General features: G+C 40.3%; 1 protein-coding gene across 1 annotated transcript in view; it reads left to right on the top strand.

The window, feature by feature from the left end:
- The window catches only part of NUP210L (nucleoporin 210 like), a 229,987-nt gene that overhangs the window by 206,492 nt on the left and 5,505 nt on the right, over positions 1 to 17,990 (top strand). Inside the window, exons 28-34 of the mRNA XM_004474977.4 lie at positions 961 to 1,119; positions 2,761 to 2,852; positions 3,662 to 3,836; positions 4,857 to 5,032; positions 5,460 to 5,677; positions 8,059 to 8,195; positions 16,511 to 16,634. Of these exons, the coding sequence (XP_004475034.2) occupies positions 961 to 1,119; positions 2,761 to 2,852; positions 3,662 to 3,836; positions 4,857 to 5,032; positions 5,460 to 5,677; positions 8,059 to 8,195; positions 16,511 to 16,634 (1,081 nt within the window). The remainder of the gene's footprint in view (positions 1 to 960; positions 1,120 to 2,760; positions 2,853 to 3,661; positions 3,837 to 4,856; positions 5,033 to 5,459; positions 5,678 to 8,058; positions 8,196 to 16,510; positions 16,635 to 17,990) is intronic.

Here is a 17,990-nt window from a genome sequence, read left to right as displayed (position 1 = left end):
ACTATAAATCACTGATTCTTTAGCAGGAGACTTTCTTCCAGACAACTGATCAAGAGCTACACAAAGAAGTTTTCGTAGGGGGGGAGAAGGGAAATAGGATTTTGGAACTTGCAACTATATGCAAGTTTAAAAATTCTGAAAGGATGGTCTGGTCTTGAGGGTGTGGCTAGTGAGAAGGCAGGGAAAAGAAGACATGAAATAAGTACCAAAGAGGTAAGCAGGAGTCTGCTTCAATGTTTTGCCTTATTGTTGGTCCTACCTTCCCTATTACCAGAAATCTGTCAAATTCTAATCCTCATTATCCAATCTAGACTGGAATGTTGAGTAAGGCAAGTGGGGAGATAATCATCCTTCTTTAGCATAATCCCAAAATAAGAAGTTCCTTTCCTTGTCCTCTTTCTTTCTCTACTCCAGGAGTTGATTGTCTCACTTCTATCTTAGGTTCTATTGTCTGAATCCATTTTAGAAACTTCTTCCATCATTTCCATTCTTCTATCAATGAATTGATTTAGAAATAACATGAGAATCTTAGGGAGGCTTGCAAGAATTAGTTAAAGGGAGCAGATGTGGCTCAAGTGGTTGAGCACCTGCTTACCACATGGGAGGTCCGGGGTTCGGTTCCAGGTGCATCCTAAAAACAAAAACAAACAAAAACAAACTCAGGGGAGCTGATGTGGCACAGTGGTTGAGTGCCAGCTTCCCACATACAGGGATCAATCTCTGGCCTCAGTACCTCAAAAAAAAAAATGTTGAACACTGCAAACAGAGGTTCAAACTTTAGAGGTGACTATGCTTCTAGGAATATGAAGGGAAAAAAACAACACTATGAAAATAAGCTCTCATATTCTAGCTCTTCTAGATAGGCATTTCCAAGACACATTTTCCTTATTGTTAAAACAAAGAAGAAATGAGAGAATGTTTACTCATGAATATTTCTTAATCCATCCCCTCACTGTCTAGGTTTTTCTACAGCTCCCAATAGAGAATAACTTTGCCATGGTTGTCCACACAAAAGCAGCTGGTCGGACCAGTATCAAAGTCACTGTCCGTTGTATGAACAATTCCTTTGGGCAGTTTGAGGGGAATTTGTTGGAACTATCTGATGAAGTTCAGATCCTGGTAAGCTCTCAAACCTCAGTCTTGTTTGTGTATATCAAGAAGAAAGTTATATTTTGTCATTATCCAAAAGAACTTATCTGGATAGAGAGAAAAATTGCTAGAGGGATCCCCAGACAGGTTTAATGTTCCTAGTTCTTTGCCATTCTTGTGCTGCTTCTACATATGTATTGACATCAGAAACTATAGTACATGCACTCCCCTCACCTTCTCACACTATGAATGCAAAGATGTAAACACCATAATACCTAGAAAGGGATTAATTTCAGAGTCATCCTGCCTAACAGAGTTATTATGATAAAGTCCATTTAGATATATTCACAGGTAAAATGAAATATAATCCTACTTATGGTAAGGTATAAGAATATGAAATGGGGAAGGGAGGTGGCTCAAGCAATTATGCTCCCACCTACCACATGGGAGGTTACAGGTTCAGTTTTCAGTGCCTCCTGGAGAAGATGATCAAGAAAGCGAGCTGGCATGACAGGTAAGTGTGGCAAGCTGACGCAACAAGATGATGCAACAAAAGAGACACAAAGAGGGAAGACAATAAAAGACACAACAAACCAGGGAGCTGAGGTGGCTCAAGCGATTGAGCGCCTCTCTCCACATGGGAAGTCCCAGGTTCATTTCCCGGTGCCTCCTAAAGAGAAGACGAGCAGATACAGAGAGCACATGACAAGTGGAAACAGAGAGCAGACAGTGCATACAAACCACTTGGCGGGGCGGGGGCTGGGAGGGGAGTAAATAAAATAAATCTTTTTAAAAAAAAGTATATGAAACAGTTGGCCCAATAATTCTCAGGTTAAAAGCTAAATGCCCCTGTTATTATTAGAATTCAAAAGAAAACTACCATTTGTATGGGGCAAATAACTTTCTCTACCTTTGAATTTGGGACTGATTTTTTTCTTCTTTATTTTGGCTTTGGTTCTCTGATTGCATATAGGGTAGAGAAAAGAGCACTAACCTAGGAGGTGGAAGACCTGGATTGTTTTTTTTTTTGTTTTGTTTTTTTAAAGATTTATTTATTTATTTAATTCCCCCCCTCCCCTGGTTGTCTGTTCTTGGTGTCTATTTGCTGCGTCTTGTTTCTTTGTCCGCTTCTGTTGTCGTCAGCGGCACGGGAAGTGTGGGCGGCGCCATTCCTGGGCAGGCTGCTCTTTCTTTTCACGCTGGGCGGCTTTCCTCACGGGCGCACTCCTTGCGCGTGGGGCTCCCCTATGCAGGGGACACCCTTGCGTGGCACGGCACTCCTGCGTGCATCAGCACTGCGCATGGCCAGCTCCACACGAATACCTGGATTGTTAATGTAATATTATAGATTCTTTGTTCACAAATCTCTTTTCAGGTTACCAGAATTAATTCAGAAACTTCACAACATTTTGTACCCAATTTCTAAGTAATACAGAGAATATGTAAACTTTGCCACATGGTCAGTCCCTGGTAGTCACAGGTGTGCCTAATGCCAGGTTATATATTCTAGAATACCTAGATACATTTTAAGTGCCTCGTTCATTTTGGAAAGAGTTGTGGAAGTTTTTAAGTTAATTAGAATTTAGGCAGACTACAGATTTGTAGTTGTCACAATCCCTTTGGGATTATACCAAAGTCAATATGTGAGTAAAGATAATTTTCTTATTATAGGTGTTTGAAAAACTCCAACTTTTCTATCCAGAGTGCCAGGCTGAGCAGATTCTGATGCCTATGAATTCTCAGCTCAAACTCCATACCAACAGGTAAGGAGAAGAGAGGAGAAGGAAGGACCAGCTTCTAACTTTAAGCACCTTCATTAAAGCCCTGCGCATGGAAAGAAATATCCTAGATTTTTCTAGGCCCCAAATAATTTTTAAATTGAGGTGAAATTTACGTAACATAAAATTAACCATTTTAAAGTGTACAGTTCAGTGGCAGGTACTACATTCACAATACTGTGCAAGCATCACCTCTATCTAATCCAAAACATTTTCATCTCCACCAAAGGAGACCCCAAACCTATTAGGCAGTCATTCCCTATTTTCTCCTCCCCGCTGGCTCTGGCAACCAATAATCTGGTTGCTGTCTCTATGGATTTAACTGTTCTGGGTATTTTAAATAAATGGAACCATACAATATATGACCTTTGCATCTGGCTTTCCATTTAGCACGTTTTCAAGGTTCATCCACATTGTAGTGTATACTTCATTACTTTTTATGACTGAATAATATTCCATTGTTAATCCATTCATCCATTGATAGACACTTAGGTTGTTTCCACCTTTTGGCTACTGTGAATAGTGCTGTTATGAATATTGTGTACAAGTATTAATTTGAATACCTGTTTTCAATTACTTTGGCTGAATACTTTTTAAATGATAAATATCTAATAGGGTTTGATTTTTAAAGAGGTAAGCATAATCCACAGGCTTATTTTTACCTGAGGAACAAATAAGCATATAACCTGGAAAATGGCAAGCAGTTTCCTCAGTGTATGGCCTCTAACAGTGACCCTTTCTCTCTGGTCAAACAGAACTCCCAAGAAATTCCACTTGTTGCATTTGTTCCTTAGGGAAGGAGCTGCCTTTGTGAGTTCACGTGTTCTCAAGTGTTTCCCTAATTCATCTGTAATCGAGGAGGATGGTGAAGGGCTCCTGAAAGCTGGTTCCATTGCAGGTACTGCTGTATTGGAAGTCACTTCTATAGAACCTTTTGGAGTAAACCAAACAGCCATAACCGGAGTTCAGGTGAGTTTCACAGACCTACTCTAAAATAAAAAGAATACCATTGTCTTAAGGAGCAAATTTGTTTTTTTAAAAACTAGAAACTTCTCTGATAGAAATGAACCTTTAAGAGACCAGTTTTGACATGGTTATAAACCATCAAATTAAAGTAGACATTAGTTTGTGATCTGTTAACTTTAATTCAAAAAAAAATTTTTTTAATGACCTTAGAATTTAGGGAAAATAGGTTATATAAATAGGTACTTAAGTACTTGTATTTTAAATTATTGAAATAATCTATATTCATTAAAATAGTAATTGGCAAAAAAAAAAAGACATTAGAGTCCATTATAAAAGGGATTAGCCTCAAATTGGTATGTCTTCTGAGAAGCTTTGGCAAAAGGATTAATATGGGAGAACTGTATAACTATTGCTATCAAAATTAGGCTTTATTATTAGAATTGCAAAGGGTCTTAGAGATAAGTTAGTCCAATTAAAAAAATTTTTTAGGCATTAGGTATCTACTATACTCAAGCCACTATGTTGGTCCTTTTCTGTACATTATCTCTTTTAACAATCAGAAAATCCCTGAGAAGTAGGCATTATTACTACTATTTAACTGGTAAGAAATCTGAGACCCAGAACAGCTGAATGAAGCTATGAAATGATAATGCTAGGATTCAAACCATCTTTTGAACGTCTGTTACTCTATCACAATTATTTTTTACAGTGCAAAAACAATCTATAGTATTCCTGAAAAATGATCATTTACTCAAGAATATTGAATACTCTGCACAGAATGGTAGTCCTTTCCTCAAAAAGCTCTAGCTTCTTTTTACATTCTCACAGCTTTAATAATTAAAATTCTATTTCCTGTACTATCATATTTTTCCCTCTACTGTTAAGTCATCTCAAATTAAGAGCTAACTATTTCAAATCGAAGAGGAATACCACTCCGTATTTATCACTGATGATAAATCTCAGAATATGGTCACGTGTATGGTCCTCCAACACAGCCTTCTCAGTATGTTTTGTCTCCCACAGGTAGCACCAGTGACATACCTGCGAATGAGCAGCCAACCCAAGCTGTACACAGCCCAAGGAAGGACCCTATCAGCCTTTCCCTTGGGCATGTCTCTCACCTTCATTGTTCAGTTTTACAATAGCATTGGAGAGAAATTCCACACACACAATACCCAGCTTTATCTGGCTCTGAACAGGTATGGGAGTGGAGGGAATGGTGTTGACACTGTGGTAAAAATCTTGTAGATCAGGCTAGTATATTCCTTTGACGTTCTGTACTTGGCATCTCATTTTTATTTCTTCCATTAAGATAGGAAAAAAGACCAGACTCAGTTAAAGAATGGTATTACTTGTTTAATGAAAAAAATTTCATGTTTTAAATCCCAGTTTTACAGAAGGACATATAGGGAGGTAACCTGAGTGTTATCATCAAAAAACTTTACTGGGCACTATACAAATAAAGGTAATAGACCTGATCTCTGGCCTTGCTTACTCTCCATTATGGAATTCCTTCTGAACTTTTGAACTGTTAAATGTAAAATGTTGTGATAGGTTCTGCCCCCAGAATAGTTTCTTGACTATTGTCCCTTTTCAGAGATTTCTACCTTTCATATCTACTTTCAGAGATGACCTACTGCTTATTGGACCAGGGAATAGGAACTACACTTACACGGCCCAGGCTGTGAACAGAGGGGTGACATTGGTAGGACTCTGGGACCGGAGACATCCAGGCATGGCAGATTACATTCCTGTTGCAGTAGAGCATGCCATTGAGCCAGACACTAAGCTTACCTTTGTTGGAGATGTCATCTGCTTCAGTACTCACCTCGTCAACCAGCATGGTCTGTGCACCTTCTCTTTCTTAACCTTACACACTGACAGTTCTGAGGATTAGAAAGTAACTTATCCCTTAGAGCTGGTTTTTTTTCCCCAATTATTCAAAATCTGAGGGCCTCTCTGAGGAAGAAAATTCCTTTGTGTGTTTTATCATTTAAACATGCACCTGACTTTTTTTTTATCTCTCTCCCGCCCCTCCTCCCCCCCCCCCCCCCGTTGTCTGTTCTCTGTGTTCATTTGCTGAGCGTTCTTCTTTGTCCGCTTCTGTTGTTGTCAGTGGCACGGGAATCTGTGTTTCTTTTTGTTGCGTCATCTTGTTGTGTCAGTTCTCCGTGTGTGCGGCGCCATTCCTGGGCAGGCTGCTCTTTCTTTCGCGCTGGGCGGCTCTCCTTACGGGGCGCACTCCTTGCACGTGGGACTCCCCTACACGGGGGACACCCCTGCATGGCAGGACACTCCTCGCGCGCATCAGCACTGCGTGTGGGCCAGCTCCACACGGGTCAAGGAGGCCCGGGGTTTGAACTGCGGACCCCCCATGTGGTAGACGGACGCCCTATCCGCTGGGCCAAGTTCTCTTCCCGTGACATTTCTGTATAATGCTCATTTCTCTCAATAGCCAGTCAAGTGGAAGTCAGCCAGTAACTTCTCAAGTGCCTACTGAATGCGCAGCTCTATGCTGTATTGTGTAGACAATGCAGAGCACTATGCCTTCAACTCTGTTCCCAGCCTCTGAAGGAGGATAACCGCTAAACTGAAGAGCAGGACGGATGGAATAAAATGAAGGAAAGGGCTACAAGGCTTTAGTTCTAAGAACCAGTTGCATGTACATTGTTTTGTAAGGTATATGTGAAGGTCTGTCCTAACACATCACACTAATAAAGTTTGGTCTTCAACTGGGCTGATCTGTGCTTTTGATCAGCAAAACACTTCTGTTCTATGAAGTACTACTGAGTTAAATAAAATCACATGCACAAAAAAATCAGTCCTCAGAAAGTGGGCTTACAGACAGTATATCTCAAAGGGGTGTGCTCTGCTTGAGTGTATATATCCAAATAATATATCCAAGTAAGACTGGCTGATGTGGTGTGCAGTTTTAGCTTTGCAACCTCTTCTGGGAACTATGGATATATATATATTTAGGTAAAGTGATGTAGTGTTGGGCCTGACTTTAACATTAACTATATATGTTGGCATTGATACAAATGGAGTTCTATTTAACTTATGTCAAATCCTCCAATCATGTAAGAACCAACTTGCAAGCAATCACTACTAACATGGAATCAAGGGCCAGTGAGCTAAACCTACTTTAAGGTTAGCAGAGTTACAATCCCAAAATTCTAAGTCTCCTTTCAGTAAAGCAAGGGCTTTTTAATTCTCTTTTCCTAGGATTTTGTCAGGATTGTTACTCAGTCTTGCATTCTACAATTTGGGGGGTGGGGAAAGGCATCTTAAATCCATACCACTTGGTAAGAAAGCATAAGGGCCACATGCCAGAATCAGTCATCTAACCTAATCTTTGGCCTTCCTTCTGTCACCTTAAGACTTAAGCCAAAGTAAACAAACTCACTTACCTGCCAGTTGTCACTTTCTTGCAGTTTTCTGCTGGCATCATCACTAGCTCAAAGCATACTAAATTTTTTTTTTAAGATTTTATTTATCTCTCTCCCCTTCCCCCCTCAGCCCCAGTTGTCTGTTCTCTGTGTCTATTTGCTGCGTGTTCTTTGTCCACTTCTGTTGTTGTCAGCAGCACAGTAATCTGTGTTTCTTTTTGTTGTGTCATCTCTCCATGTGTGTGGCGCCACTCCTGGGCAGGCTGCACTCTCTTTCACGCTGGGTGGCTCTCCTTACGGGGTGCGCTCCTTGCGCGTAGGACTCCCCTACGCGGGGGACACCCCTGCGTGGCATGGCACTCCTTGCACACATCAGCACTGTGCATGGGCCAGCTCCACACGGGTCAAGGAAGCCCGGGGTTTGAACCATGGACCTCCCATGTGGTAGACAGACACCCTAACCACTGGGCTAAGTCCACGTCCCTAGACTCAATCTTAACAGGGTCTGAACAAAGCTTAATTAGAGTTATCCCTGTATATAAAAAGGGTTTTTCTTTTTCCTAAGGAGAACAGGTACATTCTCCAAATAAGTAGTTCCTCATATGATCCTGAAGGTCAGTAGATCTTATTGTACTTTGCTGACATATACTTGCTGATACATATAGAGGCACCTGACATTCAGAAAACAAAAGTCATCCTCAAAGCTGAGTATTCCTCCTGGGAAAAGATACCTTTATGCTTGAATGGTCTACTGATTTGGAATCTGATTAAAGTTAAGAGTGAGCATCAACTTATATCGGAGGTGGCAGTCAAGTGCTTTTATTGTGTTTTCCTAGGTGAACCCGGCATATGGATGACTTCCACTGACAATATTCTACAGACAGACATTGTCACTGGGGTAGGAGTGGCCAGGAGTCCAGGAATAGCAACAATCTTCTATGACATACCAGGAGTAGTGAAAACATATCGAGAGGTAAACTTAATTATACTAGGGTTGAAGAGACTAATTATTCTATGTATCAGGATATGAACATAGAAAACACATACGAGGTGTTTTAGTTTCTTAGCTGCTCAAGCAAATACCATGCAATGGGATAGCTTAAACAATGGAAATTTATTAGTTCACAGTTTTGAGGCTAAAAGAAAGTCCAAATCAAGTTGTCATCAAGGTGATGCTTTCTTTCCAAAGACTGGAGTCCTGGGGCTGGCTGCTGGTGATCCTTGGGCCTTGACTCCTCTGTCACAAGGCAGTGTGCATGGTGGCCTCTACTGAGTGCTCCCTTCTCTTCCTGGTTTCAACGAATTTCAGCATCTTTCTGCTCCCTCTATTTGTCTGAGTTTCTTTCTGCTTATGAAGGACTCCAGTAATACGATTAAGACACATCCTGATTGATGTGGGCCACAGCTTAACTGAAGTAACCTTATCAAAAAGTCCTACTAACAATGGGTTCATACCCACAGGAATGGATTAAGTTTAAGAACATGTTTTTCTTGGGAACATACAGCTCCAAACCACCACACTATGAAAAGAAAAACACTCAAATAATAGATAGAAAACCAGCCAGCAACTTTATTGGAACATAAAGCTAAACAGGGATAAGGATTCTTAACCATTTGAAGTAAAATGGAAAGCAATTTATCAAGTATAAGTAGAACTTTTTTACTACAGTTCTTTGACATTTGTTAGCATTACTTTTGTTATAATCTCTTTGGCAGTTTAAGCATTGATTAAGTTCAGCCTCTGTCTGCCATATGGAATACAGCCATGAAGTATAGTGAAGAGAGAATGAGACCCTCAAAAAATAAGGTGTTAGCCCCAGATTTGTCATTGTTAAGTTCTATACTCAATAATTGGAATGTTACTGTTTTCTAGCTAAACTTCCCTTCTCTATGTCAATACATTTGTTTCGAAAAGACTTAAATGATCTACTGTCTTCATCTCTACCTAATGAAGTTTTACTTATCCTTCATAACCCATCACAAATGCCACTTTCTTTATTCTTCATTCAAAAAATATTTATTGAGCATTCACTCTGTACCAGATTCTGTTTTAGGCACTGGAGATACTGCAGTGATCAAAAGAAACAAATAAAATCCCCTGCTTTTGTGGAACTTCATTTTTGGTGGGGAAGAAAGATATTAAAACAATAAAAATAGGTGAATTGTATTGTATGTGAAAGATGATAAGAAAAGAAAAACAAGAGTAGCAGGATAAAGAGGATCAGAGTTTGGCAGAGTTGTGGGGGTGACCCTTTTTTTTTTTAAGATTTATTTTTTATTTATTTCTCCCCCCCTCCCCGCTGCTCTCTGCTCTTTTGTGTCCATTTGCTGTGTGTTCTTCTGTGTCTGCATGCATCCTCGGCCTCAGCAGCACCAGGAATCTGTGTCTCTTTCTGTTGCGTCATCGTGCTGTGTCAGATCTCTGTGCATGTGACGCCACTCCTGGGCAGGCCATGCTTTTTTTGCACAGGGTGGTTCTCCTTGTGGGGCTCACTCCTTGGGCATGGGGCTACCCTACACAGGGGACACCACTGCATGGCATGGCACTCCTTGTGTGCGGCAGCACTGCACATGGGCCAGCTCACCACACGGGCCAGGAGGCCCTGGGTTTGAACTCTGGAACTTCCATATGGTAGGCAGACGCTCGATCAGTTGAGCCACATCCACTTCCCAGGTGACCATTTTAAAAACTTAAAGAAAATTAAGGGAAGCGGATGTGGCTCAAGCAATTGAGCTCCTGCCTACCACCAGGGAGGTCCCTGGTTTGGTTCCCGGTGCCTCCTACAGAAAACAGTAAGCTGGCACAACAAGATGACGCAATAAGAGACACAAGAGGAAAAACGTAACAGACACAAAAAAGCAGGGAATGGAAGTAGGGTAAGCGATTAGGCACTTGCCTCCCACATCGGAGGTCCCAGGTTCAGTTCCCAATGCCTCCTAAAGAAACAAAGAAGACGAAGAGACACGGCAAGTGCAAACAATGAGGGGGTGGGGAGAGAGAAATTAATTTAAAAAAAAATTAGAGGCATACAACAGCAGACTCAAAATGATAGAAAAAATTTTAAGTATTGCAGAAAGCAGAACAGCTGAAATTGAAAAGAAAGAACAGAGAGAAAAGAATGGGAAAAATTGAGTTCAGGTAGTTGAATGATAACTGAAAGTACAATAACATATGTGCCATGGGAGTTCCAGGAGGAGAAAGAAGGGAAAAGGGGGAGAAAAAGTATTTGAGGAAATAATGGCTGAAAATATCCCAAGTCTCATGAAAAAAATGAATTTATATGCCCAAGAAGCACAGCATACCCTAATTAGAATAAATGTGAATAGATCTACTCCAGGACACATACTACTCAGGATGTCAAAGGCCAAATATAAAGAGAAAATTCTAAAAGCAGCAAGAGAAGCAAACCATCACATACAAAGGACAAGCAGTAAGACTCAATGCAGATTTCTCACCAGAAATCATGGAGATGAGAAGACAGTGGTTTGATATAATTAGCATACTAAAAGAGAAAAACTGCTTACCAAGAATTCTTTATATGGCAAAACTGTTCTTAAAATATGAAGGTGAGGGAAGCAGACTTGGCCCAATGGATAGGGTGTCTGCCTACCACATGGGAGGTCCACGGTTCAACCCCAGGCCTCCTTGATCCATGTGGAGCTGGCCCATGCGCAGTGCTGATGCGCGCAAGGAGAGCCGTGCCACGCAGGGGTGTTCCCTGCGTAGGGGAACCCCACGCACAAGGAGTGTGCCCCATAAGGAGAGCTGCCCAGCACAAAAGAAAGTGCAGCCTGCCCAAGAATGGCGCTGCACACACACAGAGCTGACAAAACAAGATGACGCAACAAAAAAAGGGACACAGATTCCTGTGCCGCTGACAACAGAAGCGGACAAAGACGACACAGCAAATAGACACAGAGAACAGACAACTGGGGTGGGGGGGAGGGGAGAGAAATAAATAAATAAATCTTAAAAAAAAAAACTTTTAAAACCTATTAAAAAAAAAAAAGAGCTAAAATCAAAGACCTAATTCAACATCTGGAGGAAATAGAGAAAGAAGAGCAAACCAAGCCCAAAGCAAGCATAAGGAAAGAAATGATAAAACAAGAGCAGAAATTGAGATTTGAAATGAAATTGAGAACAAAAAAACAATAGAGAAAATCAACAAAACCAAAAACTGGTTCTTGAGAAGATCAATAAAATTGACAAATCCATAGCTAGACTAACAAAGGAAAAAAAGATGCAAATAAATGCAATCAGAAATAAAAGGGGGGGCCGTTACAACTGACCCCACAGAAATAAAAAGGATTATAAGAGGATATTATGAGAAACGACATACCAACAAATTAGACAACCTAGCTGAAATGAACAAATTCCTAGAAACGCAGAAGAGTAGAATGCCCACTATCAAAAAGACAGAAAACTACAAGTGTTGGAGAGAATGTGAAGCAATAGGAATGCTTATTCACTGTAGGTAGGACTGCAGAGTTGAACCGCCACTGTGGAGGACCATTTGGTACTTACTAAAGAAGTTGAATATAGATTTGCCACATGACATGGCAATACCATTACTGAGTATATACCCAGAAGAACTGAGAGCAGTGACACAAACAGATAGCTGCACAATGATGTTCACTGTGGCGTTACTGACAGTTGTCAAAAGATGGAAACAACCCAGTTGTCCGTAACACATGATGGAATATTATGGCTTAAGAAGAAATGAAGTTGTGAAGCATATGACAACGTGGATGAACCTGGAGGACATTATGTTGAGTGAAGAAAGCCAGACACAAAGGGACAAGTACTGTATGACTGCACTATTATGAAATATATTATGTAAACTTACTGAGTTAATAACTAGAATATTAATCACCAGAAAATACTAATGAAAGAGGTTGTTGATGTGGGAAGAGTGGGGAATGTGGGGAGTGGGGTACATGGGAACCTTTTATATTTTTTAATGTAACATTGTGTGTGATCTATGTAACTTTTTTAAAAAAGATAATAAAAAATAAAAATAATTACCAGAAAATAGAATGAGGTTAGAGAATGGAAATCTGAGGGTTAATCTGTGCAGAACTGGTAAAAAGGTTGTTTGTAAATCTTTGAAAATGAATAGAAAAGGTGAAAGCGCATCATACTGTTTGTAACCAGCAGTGCTAATGTATAACACTGGTTGAAAGGGAAAGTCTCTAAGGTCATGTACATTACTAGAAGGAAAACTAAAAGTATGTAACATAGGACTATATAGCATAGCAAAATCTCATATGAAATATGAGTATGGGTAATATTGCATATATGTTCGTTTTTCTTTGAAACTGAACAACTGAATGTTAATATTTCAAGATGTTATTATCAGGCAAAAATACAGCCCAAACAATTTATGGACAGTAATGTATAGTAATATATTAATCATCTTCCACTAAGGGTTAAAAAAAAAAAAGGAAATACAGTAAGTGAAATAGTAAGTGAAAGAAACTAGACAAAGGGTACTACTTACTGAGGTACCAGGTTCGTTCCGTTGACTCCTAAAAGGAAGATGAGCAGTCACAGTGAGCAGAGACAAGCAGACAATGGACAGAAAAGGGAGCCATCGCGGGGGGGGGGGGGATTTAAAAAAAACAAACTTGTATTTTAAAAAAGAGAGAAAAGAGACCACTGTGGCTACTGGTTGATAGACTGTAGGGCCATGGGTAGAAGCTGAGAGACAAGTTGGGAAGCTATAGCAGTTTGATATATTTATGAATTCCAAAAATAGATATTGGATGTTTGCAAACTGGTGTGTACCTGGCCATGATTAAATTAGGATTAGGGCTTTGAATGGGCCACTTCAGAAGGGTGCTGAGTTCCCACCTTTTGGTGGGGACTCACAGATTAAAGGCATGGTAAAGGACAGAGTAGGACGGTTTTTAATGCTGGAGTTTTGATGTTGGAGTTTGATGCTGAAGTCTTAAGGTGAAGCCCTGGGAAGTAATCACAAAGGGAAAAGGAGCCCCGGGAAGAGAAGAACCCTGAGCCCAGAAAGAAGCAAGACCTGGGAAAAAAGGAACCCTGAGCCCAGAGAGATGGAAGACCTGGGAAGAGAGGAACCCAGGAAGCCTGAAGCCTAAACCCTGACAGACATCGGCAGACATCTTGCTCCAAAAAATGGAAAGACTTTAGTGAGGGAAGTAACCAATGCTTTATGACCTGGTATCTGTAAGCTCCTAACCGAAGTAAATACCCTTTATAAAAGCCAACAGACTTCTGGTAGTTTGCATCAGCACCCCTTTGACTGACTAATACAGAAGCTACTACAGTAATCTAGGTAAGATATGATAGTGGGCCAGAGTGGTAACACAGGAGGTGGAGAGTTGATTACATTCTAGGTTTATTTTTTAGGCAGAGCGAACTGAATTTCCTGACAGATTATATGTGGAGTGTGACAGAATCAGGAGAGAATCAAGAATGACTGCAGGTTTTAGGCAGAGCAACTAGGATAGAGTTACCATCAATTGAAATGGAGAAAACTGTAAATGAACAGTTTTAGATGCAAGATTGATTAGTTTTGGACCTTTAAAACTGGATATGTCTGTTTGATATAAAAATGGGTATGCTGAGGTAGTTGGATATAAAATCCTGGGAGTCACTTTTATAGATGATAGTTAAAGCTGCTAGATCACCAGAAAATGAATGTAAATAGAGAAAATGTGCAAGGATTAAGCTCTTGGATACTCCATATTAAGAGGCCTGAGAGTAAAGAAACCAACAAGAGACATAAGAAACAACTTGAAGTGAGAAGAAAACCCAGAGAGACTGATGTCCTGGAAGCCAAGCAAAGAAGGACTTTAAGGAATAGCTTCAGGGGGGTGGTGGGAGGAAAAGCTTGAATGAAGAGTTGGAGAAGAGGACTTGGAGACGGCAAATACAGACTACTCTTTCAAGGAGTTTTGCTGTAAAGAAGAGAAAAAAAAAATGGAACTATTGCTGGATGAGTTGGGATGAAGTTTTGTATGTTCTTTTTTAGCTAGGATAAATAGCTTGCAAATGAATTAGCAAAGAGGGAAAATTTGATGGAGAGTGGAGAGGATTGCTTAAGTAGTATCTTTGAGAGGTGAGATTGGTAAACAGGTAAAAGGAGTTGGCTTTATGAAACCTTTCCTATTTCCCCCTTAAATACATGTAACCTCTCCTTCTCCTGAGCCCAAAGTACTCATTTGTTCTTTTCATTCCTCAAACATAATAGCTGACATTTTTTGAGTGTCTACTATGGACATAGCACTTTGCTTTTTTTTTTTTTTTTTTTTTTTTCCCATTTTACAGCCAGTACATCTTTTGTGTTTATAATTCTCACAACCACCCTGCAAAGTAACTCTTATCCCATTTTACAAATCAGTAAATTGCCAATGTGCCAGAAAAGGTGACTTCTTTTAAAATGCTCACAGCCTGGTGGTGACATAAATTACAACATAATTGATCACTGCTGTACTAATGGTATGATAAAAATGCTCTGAGAACACAGAAAAATCCTGCCTGGGGGAAAGTTAAGGCTAGATTTTTTCAGAGAAAACTGAGTCTTGAGAAGGCTTAGGAGTTTGCCTGGCAGGAAAAAGAGGAGAAGGAATTTTGCACTAAAGGAATATAGGCACTAAGGCAAATAAAAGTACAGGATGTAGTTGAAAACTAACGAATAAATCAGGTGACTTCAGCAAAAGTTCATGAGGATAAAGAGTAAGATAGGATAATATCAAAAGAGAATGTGAGGAAGCGGATTTGGCTCAACAGATAGAGCGTCTGTCTATCACATGGGAGGTCCAGGGTTCAAACCCAGGGCCTCCTGACCTGTGTTGAGCCGGCCCACGCACAGTGCTGATGTGCGCAGGGGGGGATGCCGTGCCATGCAGGGGTGTCCCCCACGTAGGGGAGCCCCATGCACAAGAAGTACGCCCCATAAGGAGAACCGCCCAGTGCAAAAAAAAGCGCAGCCTGCCCAGGAGTGGCACCACACACAAAGCCGACGCAGCAAGATGATGCAACAACAACAAAAAAGAGGTTCCCTGTGCCGCTGACAAGAATACAAGCAGACACAGAAGAACATACGGCAAATGGACACAGAAAGTAGACAACTGGGGGGGATAAAAAAAAAAAATCTTAAAAAAAGAGAATGTGCATTATGAGAAGATAAGAGTGTCAAGGACAGAGATGGCATGAGGGGAAAACTAGAAAAAGGGATTGATAAGGTCACTAGGTACTAGAAGAGCAAAGGGGATGTCAAAGGCGAAGGAGGGAATGGACGATGGCCAGAGGCTAGAGTCAAAAAATCACCTATATTCTAGTTTATGTACTTTGTAACATCCCCATTTAATTATTAACAAGCAGACACTTTCTGGAGGCCTGTTATGTGCCAGGCATTATGCTGGGCTCTGGAAATACAAAGCTGAAAAAAGAAAAATTCCTGTCTTCACCGAGCTCTAATGCAACTAATTCAGGTTGTAAGGTCCTTTCACGTTTAAAAAAATAAGGCTGTGGTAGTACTGAGTTGTCTGGACAGTTTAATGCATTTAAATTGAAAATATCTGAAAAAAATGACCATCATTAACATCATCTCTCATTATAATCATTAAGTACTTGCTTTACATACAAAGCACAGAACAGGAAGTAAAAAGATAAATTAGGGTCAGTTTATAGTCTTTAGGACTTAGAATCTAATAGGGATTTTTTTTTTTTTATTCCCCCCAACTCCCCCCGGTTGTCTGTTCTCTGTGTCTATTTGCTGCGTCTTATTTCTTTGTCCGCTTCTGTTGTCGTCAGCGGCACGGGAAGTGTGGGCGGCGCCATTCCTCTGCAGGCTGCTCCCTCCTTCACGCTGGGCGGCTCTCCTTACCAGTGCACTCCTTGCGCGTGGGGCTCCCCTACGCTGGGGACACCCCTGTGTGGCACAGCACTCCTTGCGCGCATCAGCACTGCACATGGGCCAGCTCCACACGGGTCAAGGAGGCCCGGGGCTTGAACCACGGACCTCCCATGTGGTAGACGGACGCCCTAACCACTGGGCCAAAGTCCGTTTCCCCAAAGGCATTTTAATAGGGAATCGTACAAGGGAAGATATGTCAGAAGGAACAATGCACAAAGAACTTCTGGAAGAAGTGAACAGACTTTAAGGTTCTCAGATGTGGGATTCCCAGAAAAGGCAATGTGTACTTGTGTGAAACAGATGCTTTTGGTTAAATAAGTTATCAGGGATGGAGAAAGGGGGAACCAAATTCTCTAACACCTCAGGTACAGATTTTCCTTTGGTTTGCTGACAGGTGGTGGTCAATGCATCAAGATTAACTCTCAGTTATGACCTCAAGACTTATCTCACCAATACCCCCAATTCAACTGTGTTCAAGCTTTTCATCACCACTGGCAGAAATGGTGTCAATCTTAAAGGTCAGGAATTTCCTTATAGATGAGGATGATTGCTCCCATCTTCCCTCATTTACCTCTGGATTAGCAATCCAATTTTATCAAATACATCAAAGGGAGATATGAAACATCATTAAGTTATAAATGGATTGAGGTTTTTAAATAGACTCAATTTAGTCACTATTGTCCTTCTAGCTGTAACCCTGCCTGAGAATAGAAGGTGGTCTAGACCAGGGATTGCCAAACATGGCTAATTATTAAGATCACTCGAGAAAACTTTTTAAAAATAGATTCTTAGATTCCATCCAGGCATTTACTAAGTTGGAGTAGGGTCTGGGCATCAATTCTTTTAAAAGCTTCCCCAGATTTAGGAATTCTGAAAGAATTTTAATGAATATGCTTTGTGTGTTTTCTTTTCTTGTTCTGTTAGACCACGATATACTGTCAAAGGAGAGAAAAGTAAATTAGGAGAAGCCCCAAATAGGTTCCAGATATTTTTATACGTCCTCATTTAACCATCTCATGTAGTTATTATACTCATTTTAAAGATGAGAATATCGAGTTTAAGAGCAAGTAACTTGCAGAAGGTAACAACAGCCAGTTAATGGCAGAAGTCGTAGATATGTCCTATTCTAAAGTCTTTTATTCTTTTAAGAACAAACTCCAATGCCAGCTCTTTGTGACTGAAACCATTTTAAAATGTGACTTTCTGAGGAAACCGCTGGCTTAAATGTTGTGAAACTTGATGGTGCTTTCAAAAGATGCCACCCCAAACTTAAAGGTAGCTAAATCACTTTCTTTTTTAAATATCCAATGGCTTGCTTTTTCATCTTCCTGATGTAGCTCTTGATGTACACTTTGCACTGGAGTGTCTGAAACTGTCATGGTCCTGATTTACAGGATTTCTTAAAACATCTGAATAAATTTTTTTGTTTTTGAAAAAAAAAAATTCCAGGTTTTTTTTCTCTGACCAAGAGAACACTCAAAACCAAGCAGAGTTCGTGTCATTATTGTCCATAAGACTTAGATAAGCTTCACTCTATTTGCCCTGATGTTCAACTTTAGAGCACTTTTCATGTTATTAGATATCTAATTTTATTATAAATATAACCTATATATAAAGAATATTCTATATTTAAAATATTCAGGTTCTTTTACAGAGAAAAACCTTTCTTCATAGTAAAACCTCATACAACAGTCCCTTTGATATTGCTGATACTCTCTAACAGATGAGGATGGTCATGGACCACAGGCAACTGGAAAAAAACTTCAAGGGACACCACTGAGAAAATGTGCAGGGGCAAAGAGGACACAGATTCCTATTCAATCTAGAAGAATGCTACTCATTGCAGCAGATCCAAACATGGTGCTAGTCCATTT

This window comes from Dasypus novemcinctus, chromosome 13 (assembly GCF_030445035.2).
Source record: "Dasypus novemcinctus isolate mDasNov1 chromosome 13, mDasNov1.1.hap2, whole genome shotgun sequence".
NCBI classification, from domain to species: Eukaryota; Metazoa; Chordata; class Mammalia; order Cingulata; family Dasypodidae; genus Dasypus; species Dasypus novemcinctus.
This window is presented reverse-complemented; position numbering and strand designations above follow the sequence as displayed.